The sequence below is a fragment of the Carcharhinus amblyrhynchos genome, chromosome 17, assembly GCF_965287045.1.
Source record: "Carcharhinus amblyrhynchos chromosome 17, sCarAmb.v2.hapA, whole genome shotgun sequence".
Lineage (NCBI taxonomy): Eukaryota > Metazoa > Chordata > Chondrichthyes > Carcharhiniformes > Carcharhinidae > Carcharhinus > Carcharhinus amblyrhynchos.
This window is the reverse complement of record NC_137340.1, coordinates 50,765,547-50,778,834: the sequence shown is the minus strand read 5'-3', so window position 1 is coordinate 50,778,834 and position 13,288 is coordinate 50,765,547. Positions and strand designations below refer to the sequence as shown.

General features: G+C 45.0%; 1 protein-coding gene across 1 annotated transcript in view; it reads right to left on the bottom strand.

Annotated features, from left to right (window-relative positions):
- Positions 1–697: 697 nt before the first annotated feature.
- The window catches only part of sfrp5 (secreted frizzled-related protein 5), an 86,767-nt gene continuing 74,176 nt past the window's right edge, over positions 698–13,288 (bottom strand). The window contains exon 3 of the mRNA XM_080205326.1: positions 698–2,045. Within this exon, the coding sequence (XP_080061452.1) occupies positions 1,720–2,045 (326 nt within the window). The 3' untranslated portion in view covers positions 698–1,719. The remainder of the gene's footprint in view (positions 2,046–13,288) is intronic.

Below are 13,288 nucleotides of genomic sequence, written 5' to 3'. Positions count from 1 at the left end.
CGGGACATGGGCATTGCTGGCTGGCCAGCATCTATTGCCCATCCCAAGAAGGAGCTCCTACAGTGCTATTTGCCTGCTGTATTTAAGGTCGATGTTACGTTGTAGTGGACACACCAGGTGACTGAGGGAGATCCAGATTTTGACACAGCGCCTGACCTCCAAGTCATAGAATCATAGAATCCCTGCAGTGCAAAAGGAGGCCATTTGGCCCGTTGTGTCTGTACCAATCACAATCCCACCCAGGCCCTATTCCCCTAACCCCACATATTTACCCCGCTAATCCCCCTGACACTAAGTGGCAATTTAGCATGGCCAATCAACCTAACCCGCACATCTATGCGGAGCACCCGGAGGAAACCCACACAGACACGGGGGAGAACGTGCAGACTCCACACAGACAGTGATCCGAGGCTGGGAATCGAATCCGGGTCCCTGGCGTTGTGAGGCAGCAGTGCTAACAACTGTGCCACCGTGCTGCCCCATCAGGATGGTACGTGTGTGATCTGGAACCTGGAGGTGATGGCGTTCTCAAGCACTTTTCCCTCATATGTTGCTGGTGGGTCGCAGGTTCGGATGTTGTGGTTGAAGAAGCCTTGGTGACTTTCTTCTTCTCCTGCCGTGACAAGAACACTGTCCCTTTGAATAAAAGGGGAGTGAAAGGAACACGCGGTGAGATATTTAGAACATACCATTGTGCTAACTTAGGTTACTTACTTTTTATTATTTAAACGTGAGTAGGTTCTTGACCAAGGTAGCCTGTGGATGGTACCTCATACAGGAGGTGCCATTGGCAGGCATTTTAAAAACAAAAGGATTGCAAATTGAAATAATATTTAAAAAAAGAAACAAAATAATCACGGTTGGTATGTAGTTCTAACATACATAATGTTGCATATAGGCATACACTGTAAAATAACACTCTGCCATTATCATGCCTTAGGATTATAGTAAGTTTTTTCACATTAAAGGTTTCAGTACACAATAACATTTAATCCACAGTAGATGACCAGGACAATTATCGCCATGACGATAAACTCATAGCCAACAATCCTCATTAAAGACACACAAGATGGTTCTACCCTTAACATTGGGTAGGAGAGTCCCATCTCTCTAGTCAGACAGCAGGCTAAGCTACCGCACGCCGTCACTCCTGGTTTCGTTTCTGGTCAACCCAAGGTCCTTCCTTCAACCCAACTCTCACCCAACCCCAAGGAGTCCGTGTCATGTCCAAAAAAGCCAGGATCAACCTCTTGGTTGCAGCAAGTTTCCTTTCAGTTTTAAGATGCCACAAGAGGTCCACCGAGCTGCTAGTTCACTGGAGCGTTCCTACGTACGGCGACCTCCATCAGTAATACATCCCGGAACATCCTTCATCCCCACAACTCGGGGAGACTCAGACAATTTTCCTCATGTCAGGTTATCTAAACGGTACTATTTTGGAAGAGGGAAAAGGAAGAGATAGAGAGAGACGTTGGCTTATTTTTTTGCCCTCTGATTTTGCATTCATCAATCATCTTCATCATTTAAAGCACGCTTAAACTTTCTATTCCATCTGGTTATTGAGGCAAGGTCGATTATAAAGGAATCATTCTATAAGGAGAAAGTTGATTGATAAAGATTGGAAGAGTGTTATTTTTTAACAAAAAGGAAATATAAAAGCAAAGTTTTGAAAGTTTGCTTTAGGTTTCTATCCAAGTGAACGTCTTTTCCCGAATGCAGTCATTGAAAGACATGATGATATGTTGGACATTGGTAAGTTTTCATGATCTTCACAGCGTAACGCAGGTCCTTGTTCTTCTTGTCCCATTTGTGGATGACAGTGAGGAGAAGTTGGTTGTCCCATTTCCTGCCCATTATTAGGAAGTTGCTGTTGGGGTTATCCAGCTGGGTACAGGGGCAGCTTGCTCCGTTTTTTATAAACAGAACCAACTTCTTCAGGTCTTTCTTTTTCAAAGGTCCCATCTTCAGGACTTTCTTCTTCCTCTGTGAGATGATCTTGCGGTCTCCCTTCTCCCTCTTTATTTCTTTGATCTTCATCTTGAGTGCTACAGAAACAAAAACCGCAATCATTAACATTCTGTTTCACTCCCCCCACCCCCCCTTCCCGGCCCCAACTCAACTGGGATAAATTAAAACACACTGCCCAGTCTCGTGGCAGATTGGTAAAAGAGCGTAAGGTGTCTTCTATGCACACCTCTGTTATCTTGAAGACATATGTTCACCCACAATCTTCGCCAGGGCAATTAGATATGGGTAAGAGGTGCTGGCCTTGATAGAGATGCCCATTGCCAAGAGAGAATTTTAAAAAAATGCAAGTTCCTGGCACCTGGGTATGGTATGATAATGTTTTTTCTCTTTTCATTCACAGGTTTTAAGTCGGTCCACCTCGTGTCCAACGAGGGGCATACACGCGATGGGTCGTACTTGGGCTGCTCTTGGTTGTTCGAGATTGGCCTAGTGCTTCATGTCGTTAGTGTGTGCCTAAACTGGACAAGATACTGGGCAAGATAACAGCTCAGTGACTATCGCTGATTGCTGTGCAGACACGCGGATTTGGGCCGGTGTCTGTGGGAGTTTTGCGCATTCTCCCCGTGCTTGCGTGGGTTTTCTCCGGGTGCTCCGGTTTCCTCCCACACCCCAAAGATGTGCTGTTAGGCTGATTGGCAGGAATAAATTGTCCCTAAATCAGTTTCCCTCAATCTGGATGGCCATAAAACATTAGACAGGGGTCGTGGGTGGAGAGGGAGGGACTAGTGGTGTTGAGATGGCGGCGCGGGCTCGTTGGGCCGAAGGGCCTGTTTCCCGGGCTGTTTTTGTTCTTTGTTCTTTGGGTATTAGCCATGACGAGGTTATTTAAAATTTTAAAATTTATTTATTAGTGTGACAAAGTAGACTTACATTAACACTGCGATGAAATTACTGTGAAAATCCCCGAGTTGCCACACTCCGGTGCCTGTTCGGGTACACTGAGGGAGAATTTAGCATGGCCAATGCACCCTAACCAGCACGTCTATTGGATTGTGGGAGGAAACTGGGGCACCTAGAAGAGACATGGGAGAATGTGCAGACTCCGCACAGACAGTGACCCAAGCTGGGATTCGAACTCGGGTCCCTGGTGTTGTGAAGCAGCAGTCATCACCATTGTGCCACCATGCTGCCCTTCAGAAGATTGTAGTTTCGAGTTCTATTCCAGGCATTCCAAAATCTAGACTGGAACTCCAGAGCAGTATTAAAGGAGTGCTACACTGTCAGAGGTGCCATCTTCCACAAACCCTTGCCTCCCTCACAGACAAACTTTAAAGATCCCTAGGTCCCATCTGAGGGGGAGCGGGGGAGGGTTGACACAATGTTGTGGCCAATGTTTATGCCTCAATCAACATCTGCAAAAGAGATTAGCTGATCATTATCTGCTGTTTATGAAGCTTCTGTGTGTGTAATGGCGGCTGCACTCCCTACTTTACAACCGGGACTACGCTGCAAATGTACTTCATTGGATGTAAGGCACTTTGGAGTCTCTTGAGATGTGAAAGGTGCTATAGAAATTTCCCCAAAAGTCCAAGCGCTCGATTCAGTGAAGGGAACACCCATTCTGTTGGTTCCTGGCCTCAGAGGTTTGGGGATCTTGTCAGCCCATCAGGGAGATGCCTCGGAGAGGATTGTGGGTAGTTAGCATAATAGAAAAAGCCAAATTCAGGAGATAGGTTTGAATTAATTGTAAGAGCAGTGAGCCCCTGTTTATGTTTGAGTTTGATTTCCAGAATGTGATTGGTACACATTCTGCTATTAGAACATAAGAACTAGGAGCAAAGAACAAAGAACAAAAGAACAAAGAACAAAATAGCCCGGGAAACAGGCCCTTCGGCCCAACAGGCCCACGCCGCCATTTTAACATTACGAGTCCACCCTCCACCCAGCAGGAGTAGGTCAGCTGGCCCCTCGAGCCTGCTCTGCCATTCAGTAAGATCATGGCTGATCTTTTTGTAGACTCAGCTCCACTTACCCACCCGCTCACCATAACCCTTAATTCCTTTACTGTTCAAAAATCAATCTATCCTTACCCTAAAAACATTCAATGAGGTAGTCTCAACTGCTTCACTGGGCAGGGAATTCCACAGATTCACAACCCTTTGGGTGAAGAAATTCCTCCTCAACTCAATCCTAAATCTGCTTCCCCTTTATTTTGAGGCCATGCGCCCTAGTTCTAGTTTAACCCGCCAGTGGAAACAACTTCCCTGTTTCTATCTTATCTATTCCCTTCATAATCTGATATATTTCTATAAGATCTCCCCTATTCTTCTAAATTCCAATGAATATAGTTCCAGTCTACTCACTCTCCTCATAAGCCAACTCTCACAACTCTGGAATCAACCTAGTAAACCTCCTCTGCACCTCGCTATTATACACAGCCATGGTATGTTGCGATGACATTTTAAAATATTTATTTATGGTGGATGTGTGTCACTGGCTGGCCAGCATGTATTACCCATGCCTCCTTGAGGATTCAGAGTTCAGAGTCAACCACATTGCTGGGGCTCTGGAGTTACATGCAGGTAGGGACGGCAATTTTTCTTCCCTAAAGGACATTCGTAAACCAGATGGGTATTTGCGACAATCCACAATGGTTTCATGGTCATCAGTAGGTTCTTAATTCCAGATGTCTTTTATTGAATTTGAGTTCCACCATCTGTCGTGGTGGGACTCAAACCCCAGAACACCACTGAGATTCTGGATTAATAATCTAATGATAATACGATTCAGCCATCGCCTCCTACATATTAAAAGACTTGTGCTACCCTTGTGGTGCTCTTGTTCAAAAAGGGAAGGGGGAAAAATGCAGGAGATGAGAGGCCAGTTTGTCTGTTTTCAGTTATTGGATAAATATTACAATTGATGATTAAGGAGTGCATTTGGAAAGACATAATCTGACCAATCAGAGTTAGCATGGCTTCACGAAGGGGAAATTCATGTCTGACAAATATAGTCATAGAGGTTTACAGCATGGAAACAGGCCCTTCGGCCCAACTTGTCCATGCTGCCCTTTGTTTTAAACGCCTAAGCTAGTCCCAATTGCCCGCATTTGGCCCATATCCCTCTATACCCATCGTACCCATGTAACTCACTAAACGCTTTTTAAAAAACAAAATTGTACCCGCCTCTACTGCTGCCTCTGGCAGCTTGTTCCAGACACTCACCATCCTCTGTATGAAAAAATTGCCCCTTTGGACACTTTTGTATCTCTCCCCTCTCACCTTAAACCTATGCCCTTTAGTTTTAGACTCCCCTACCTTTGGGAAAAGATATTGACTATCTAGCTGATCTGTACCCCTCACTATTTTATAGACCTCTATAAGATCACCCCTCAGCCTCCTACGCTCCAGAGAAAAAGTCACAGTCTATCCAGCCTCTCCTTATAACCTAAACCATCAAGTCCTGGTACCGTCCTAGTAAATCTTTTCTGCACTCTGTCTAGTTTAATAATATCTTTTCTATAATAGGGTGACCAGAACTGTACACACAGCATTCCAAGTGTGGCTTTATCAATGTCTTGTACGACTTCAATAAGACATCCCAACTCAATGTTCCCACGGATGAAACCAAGCATGCTGATTGCCTTCTTCACCACTCTGTCCACCTGTGACTCCACTTTCAAGAAGCTATGAACATGTACTCCTAGATCTCTTTGTTCTATAACTCTCCCCAATGCCCTATCATTAACTGAGTAAGTCCTGCCCTGGTTCAATCTACCAAAATGCATCACCTCGCATTTGTCTAAATTAAACTCCATCTGCCATTCGTCAGCCCACTGGCCCAACTGATCAGGATCCCATTGCAATTGGAGAAAACTTTCTTCACTGTCCAGTATGCCACCAACCTTAGTGTTATCTGTACTAGAGTTCTTTGTAGAGGTACCAGCCAGAGTGGATAAAGGAGAATTAGTCGATGTTGCATATTTGGATTTTCAAACGGCATTTGATAAGATGCTACATGAAAAGCATTACACAAGATACATGGTGTTGGAGGCAATTATTCTGGCATGGATAGAGGACTGGAAACAGTGAGTAGCGATAAGGGGGTCTTTCATGATTTGGAGAGCAGTAACCAGTGGAATGCCAGAGAAATCATTGCGGTCTCAACTTTGCTGCATTCTGAATCTATCCCACTCTTCTGGCCTACCCCTGTCCTTTGCCAGCTTATATGTTTCCACTTTCAAATTAATATCTCCTTAGCTTCTTTGATTTTCCGTGGTAAGTTCATGGAATCATAGAATTCCTACAGTACAGAAGGAGGCCATTTGGCCCATTGAGCCTGCACTGACGACAGTCCCGCCCTATCTCTGTGACACCACATAAACACCCTACTAATCCCCCCCCGACACGAAGGTCAATTAATCAACCTAACCCGCACATCTTTGGACTGTGGCAGGAAACCGGAGCACCCTGAGGAAATCCACACATACACGGGGAGAACGTGCAAACTCCACACAGAGAGTGACCCAAGCTGGGAATCGAACCCGGGTCCTTGGTGCTATGAGACAGCAGTGCTAACCACTACGCCACCGCGCCGCCCCCTCGAGTCTTTCTTCCTCATTGGGATGTATCTTTGCTGGGAGTTGTGAATGATCTCCCTAAAAGTCTGCCACTGCTCACCTATTGTCTTAATGACTAACCTACATGACCAGCCCACTTTGGGCAATTCCATTCTCCGAGCTTTGTAATTCCCCCTTTTTTAAAATTTAACATCAATATTCCTGTGCTCTTTTTTCCACTCTCAAGCTGAATGCTACATTCCATCACACTGCGATTACTACTTCCTAGGGAACCCTTAACTTTGAGTTCATTTATTAAACCTACCTCATTACACATTAGCCGATCCAAAATAGCCTAATCCCTAGTTGGCTCCATAACATATTGCTCCAAGCAACCATCTCGAATACGCTCTGAGGAGGGAACTTTCCTATTCCACCTGCCGTGGCAATCGGAGCAGGCGGGGATGTGGACCATGCAAAGTTTCATTGGCCTTGGCTGGGATTTTCCGGTTTGGGGGTGAGCGCATTCGGAAAATCCCGCCCTACGGATTCATTCTCTTGGCAGCCATTTGCAATTTGATTGGGGGAGGCAATGGCACGGTGGTATTGTCACTGGAGCAGTAATCCAGAGACCCAGAATAATGCTCTGGGGTCCCGGTTCGAATCCCACCACGGCAGATGGTGGAATTTGAATTCAATAAAAATAATCTTAAGAATCTACTGGTGACCATGGAAATATTCTCAGAAAAACCCATCTGGTTCACTAATGTCCTTTAGGGAAGGAAATCTGCTGCCGTTACCTGGCCTGGCCTACATGTGACGATGTGGAGATGCCGGCGTTGGACTGGGGTAAACACAGTAAGACGTCTGACAACACCAGGTTAGAGTCCAACCAGTTTATTTGATAGTAAACCCACAAGCTTTCGGAAACAGTGCTCCTTCGTCAGGTCCACACACCTGACAAAGGGACACCGTTTCCAAAAGCTTGTGGGTTTACTATCAAATAAACTGGTTGGACTCTAACCTGGTGTTGTCAGACTTCTTACTGTGTCTACATGTGAGTCCAGAGCCACAGCAATGTGTCTGAATCTTAATTACTCTCTGAAATGGCCTAACAAGCCACTCAGTTCAAGGACAATTAAGCATGAGTAACAATGCTGCCCATCCCCTGAATAAACTTAGAAAAACCCAGTCAATACGAAAATTGAAGTCACCCACGTTTAATGTAGTGCTTTTTTTTCACATGCATTAGTTATTTCTTGATTTAAACTCATTCCTGCTACTTTTCCGAGGCCTATACATATATTCAGAGGGCGGCACGGTGTCACAGTGGTTGGCACTGCTGCCTCACAGCACCAGGGACCCAGGTTCAACCCCAGCCCGGGGTCACTGTCTGTGTGGAGTTTGCACTTTCTCCCTGTGTCTGTGTGGGTTTCCGCCAGGTGCTCTGGTTTCCTCCCACACTCCAAAGATGTGCAGGTTGGGTTGATTGACTGTTCTAAATAGACCCCAGTGTCAGGGGATTAGCGAGGTAAATGCATAGGGTTATGGAAATCACGGCTGGGTGGGATTGTGGTTGGTGCAGACTCGATGGGCTGAATGGCCTCCTTCTGCATTGTAGGGTTTCTATGATTCTATACAACACCTCTACCTTCATCAAGAAAGAATCATAGAATCCCTACAGTGCAGAAGGAGGCCATTCAGTCCATCAAGTCTGCACCAACAGCAATCCCAACCAGGCCCTATCCCCATAACCCCATGTATTTACCCTGTTAATCCCCCTAACCTACATATCGTGGGACAATAAGGGCAATTTAGCAGCCTAAGGGCCTCCCCTTAGCTCCTATCATTGGCCTCCATCCTGTTGCCGCCACTATCGACCTCTATCGCTTCACTGAATGAGCAAAAGCTCTGGGGATGGGAGTGAACAGACCATTTGGTTTCTGTTCTGTCTCCCCTTTTCCCGCTGAGACATACAAAATTCAAATCCGAAGCATGCATTTTATTTATTATATACAAATTATTATTCATTCTGGCAGAGATAATGGGTAATTTGCTGAGCATTTGGCTTACAAATGCCAAATTTCCATTTTGCAACTACCAATAGGGCTTTTTTTAATATAAAAAAAGGCTCTTTAGGTAAAAGAGCTTGCTGATCTCTATTGCAACAAGGGTAGTTTAAATGAGATGACCCTCAGTGATGAGATCTTCAGCCTTGTATGTTTAAATATGGACCACGTTTTGTTAGCCTTTAACTATTTACAGGTTCCAGGTTAGCGCCATGCTGCTGTTATGCACGAATGGCTTCCCGAGTGTGTTAGATCTGAATCTCTTACCATGTGACTCTATACATCTTACTGTGTGCAGTGCCATTCTCCAGTAGCATGTTAATCCTTGCTTGCTGAACATCTTTATAATACAATGGCACGCACACAATGTCAAAACAATCCCTGTCCCAGCTACTAGTTGGATTAATCCTCATGTTGCGTCTATTTCCTTTGCCAAAGAGGTTATTTCTGAATCCTCTGCATCCTATCATTGGGAAACTTTTTTGGTCAGAATATTTAAACGGCGGATTTTCCCTTCTCTCCGCCTGAGGAGTTGGCGATCTAACATTGCTGTTAATACTGACTGTCTCACGCTTCAAGAAGTATTAGGTAGCTGAATGTGGGACTTTGCTCAGAAGGAAATCTCACCTCAGAAAGCTACAGGCCAAACTCAATCCTTGGAAGGGAGAGTCATGGGATCATAGAATCCTACAGTGCAGAAGGAGGCCATTTGGCCCATTGAGTTTGCACCAACCACAATCCCACTCAGGTCCTACCCCCATAACCCCATGCATTTACCCTAGCTAGTCCCCTTGGCACTAAGGGTCAATTTAGCATGGCCTAACCCTACACGCACATCTTTGAACTATGGGAGGAAACCGGAGCACCCGGAGCAAACCCACACAGACACGGGGAAAATGTACAAACTCCATGCAGACGGTGGCCCGAGGCCGGGAATCGAAACTGGGTCCCTGGCGCTGCGAGGCAGCAGTGATAACCACTGTGCTGCTGAGTCCTACCAACCACCTTCAGGACACGCCATGCCCTCTTCTCTTCTCCGGCCAAGGAGAACCAATTCACAGAGGAACACTCCAGGAGTGAGATACGTAACATTGAGAATTGTGAGGCTGATCACTAAACTCATTGAAATGTGAGGAGTGTTTTACCGATGGGATATGTCAAGAGAGGTTGGACACGTAACTAAGACCCCCTCCAATGTGGGTGGGTGCTCTCACTTCTGTCTGTGTATTTCCACTGATGTCTCAGTGGGTGAGACGTAACTCAAACCCAACTGGACTGACCAGAACATGACAAGTTCATGTACAATTTTAATTCCTCCCTCTAATTTTAACCCACCTTACTTTGTTCTTTTAAAATCATTTGTGGGACATTGGTGTCATGGGCTGGGCCAGCATTTATTGTCCATCCCTAGTTGCCCTTAAAACTGAGTGGCTTGCTAGGTCATTTCAGAGGGCAGTTGGGAGTCAACCACATTGCTGTGGCTCTGGAGATACGTGTAGGCCAGACCGGGTAAGGACGGCAGATTTCCTTCCCTAAAGGACATTAGTGATCGAGATGGGTTTTTCCAACAACATGATCATTAGTAGATTTTTAATTCCAGATTTTTTTTTATTGAATTCAAATTCCACTATCTGCTGTGGTGCGTTTCGAAACTGGGTCCCCAGAACATTAGTTGAGTTGTCGGATTAATAATCTAGCGTACCACTAGGCCAATGCCTTCCTGATGTGACTTTATGCTCCACCAACATCCACTGAGAGTAAAATTCTAATGGGGAAAGGGGGCTGTAAACAACTTGCATTGGTTAAGTGAACCTCCAAGACTCTACAGTTGAAGTTGATGCTTGCAGGGTTTCACTTCATTCTTCATATGCTTTGTGTTAACTCGTGGAGAATTCCCCGTGCCATGCTGAGACTCAATTTTTAAATCTTGTTTGGCTGAATGAAAGCAATTTCCTCCTCGATTCTTATCGGCTCGAGTCCAGAGATCTCAGCCTCTCTCACACTGCTACATTGCCTATTGATGTGGAATTGCATCTGTCCATGAATAACATTGGCCAGATGCGATTATAGCTGAACTTTTGAAAGAATAAGGAGCTGGGCTGTGCCTGACTGCACATTTAAATGGATTAATAGCCTACTGTTCCCCATGGACACTGACATACAGTGAGAGGAGCAAGGAGACCAGGCAGATAATGAGGAGCTCCTGACTTACGCTGCACATAGTCCTCCCACTCTCTCTCCCCCTTAATCAGACTGCACTCCAATAGTAAGTCCCCTGCTTAATCCAGACACCAGGGACCGAGTTACAGGCTGGAATCTAATTAAGAGGTTTGGGTGGTTTGTATATAGATTAGCAGATAGCCGGGAGTGAGTTACAGACTGGAATCTAATCAAGGGGTTCGGGGTGGTTTATATATAGAATAACAGATACCCGGGAGTGAGTTACAGACTGGAATCTAATCGAGGGGTTCGGGGTGGTTTATATATAGAATAACAGATACCCGGGAGTGAGTTACAGACTGGAATCTAATCGAGGGGTTCGGGGTAGTTTATATATAGAATAACAGATACCCGGGAGTGAGTTACAGACTGGAATCTAATCGAGAGGTTCGGGGTGGTTTATATATAGAATAACAGATACCTGGGAGTGAGTTACAGACTGGAATCTAATTGAGGGGTTCAGGTGGTTTATATATAGAATAACAGATACCCGGGAGTGAGTTACAGACTGGAATCTAATCGAGAGGTTCGGGGTGGTTTATATATAGAATAACAGATACCCGGGAGTGAGTTACAGACTGGAATCTAATCGAGGGGTTCGGGGTGGTTTATGTATAGAATAACAGATACCCGGGAGTGAGTTACAGACTGGAATCTAATTGAGGGGTTCAGGTGGTTTATATATAGAATAACAGATACCCGGGAGTGAGTTACAGACTGGAATCTAATTGAGGGGTTCGGGGTGGTTTATATATAGAATAACAGATACCCGGGAGTGAATTACAGACTGGAATCTAATCGAGGGGTTCGGGGTGGTTTATATATAGAATAACAGATACCCGGGAGTGAGTTACAGACTGGAATCTAATGGAGGGGTTCGGGGTGGTTTATATATAGAATAACAGATACCCGGGAGTGAGTCACAGACTGGAATCTAATGGAGGGGTTCGGGGTGGTTTATATATAGAATAACAGATACCCGGGAGTGAGTTACAGACTGGAATCTAATCGAGGGGTTCGGGGTGGTTTATATATAGAATAACAGATACCCGGGAGTGAGTTACAGACTGGAATCTAATCGAGGGGTTCGGGGGGGTTTATATATAGAATAACAGATACCCGGGAGTGAGTTAATAAACTGGGGGAAAAGGTTATTTAGAAACAAGTAACAAACTGATATGGAAGTGACTGGTCTTTTGTGCTGCAGAAATGTGGACATTGCGATTAGCAGCAGCGGCAGAGAATTGAAGAACATTTCACCGTTGAACAAAGAATCTAGAGTAACATGTTTTGCTTGGATGAGATGTTTGAGTGTAACGCCAGTGAATGGGAAACCATTTGGACACATTGCAATTTGACACTAGGAACAGCATTATGCTTGGACCAGAAGCATGCTTTCTTTGGGATTAACAATAAGGAATAAATTAAATCCTTTTACAAAAGAAAAATATAAGGTGATACTGGAGAGAAGTGACCTGTGTTTCAGTCAACCCATTTAAGCAACAATTGTTGGCTGGGATCTCACTCACTCAGTTTCAAATGATCGAATCTCACAGCACACAACCAGGCTGTTCAGCCCATTATTCCTCAGCTGGCCAATGAGCAGGCCTGCACCCCTTGCCACTGAGCTTTCCTCGGTGCCCTCCCTGTGCTGTGTTTTTCACATGTATATCCACTTCCCTTTTCGAAAGTTTCTATTACATCTGCTGCCACAGCATCTTCCGAGAGGTCACTGCTCCAACAAAGGTATCTCACTCTCCCTGGTTGTTTTGGCAATCATAAAGTCATAGAGGTTTACAGCATGGAAACAGGCCCTTCGGCCCAACTTGTCCATGCCACCCTTTTTTTAAACACCTAAGTTAGTCCCAATTATCCCCAACTTACCTATCGAACTATCTAAACATTTTTAAAAGACAAAAATTGTACCCACCTCTACTACTACCTCTGGTAACTCGTTCCAGACACTCACCACCCTCTGTGTGAAAAAATTGCCCCTCTGGACCCTTTTGTATCTCTCCCCTCTCACCTTAAACTGATACCCTCTAGTTTTAGACTCCCCTATCTTTAAGTTGAATCTTTTACAATTCAATACATTCTTAGATTATGATGTGCAGTGGCCAGGGGCCCCCAGAAGATGGAAGGATAAAGGGATATTCTCAGATTTAAAAGCCATTATAGACACACCAGAAGGGTGTGCAGTCATTAACGCAAGACTCATACGAGATCAAGGTGATCACAGAGAGATCAGTACTGGCTTACACACACTAGGTGGAGTATTGAAGGCTTATGGCCCAGGAAAATAGGCATGATGTGGGTATGCCGGCGTTGGACTCTCCATTCACCTGACGAAGAGGCAGTCCCCTCGAAAGCTTGTGAGTATATTATCAAATAAATAGGTTGGACTAAAACCTGGTGTTGTCAGACTTTTTACCAGGAAAATAGGAACAGGAGGAGGCCATTTTGCCCATTGAAT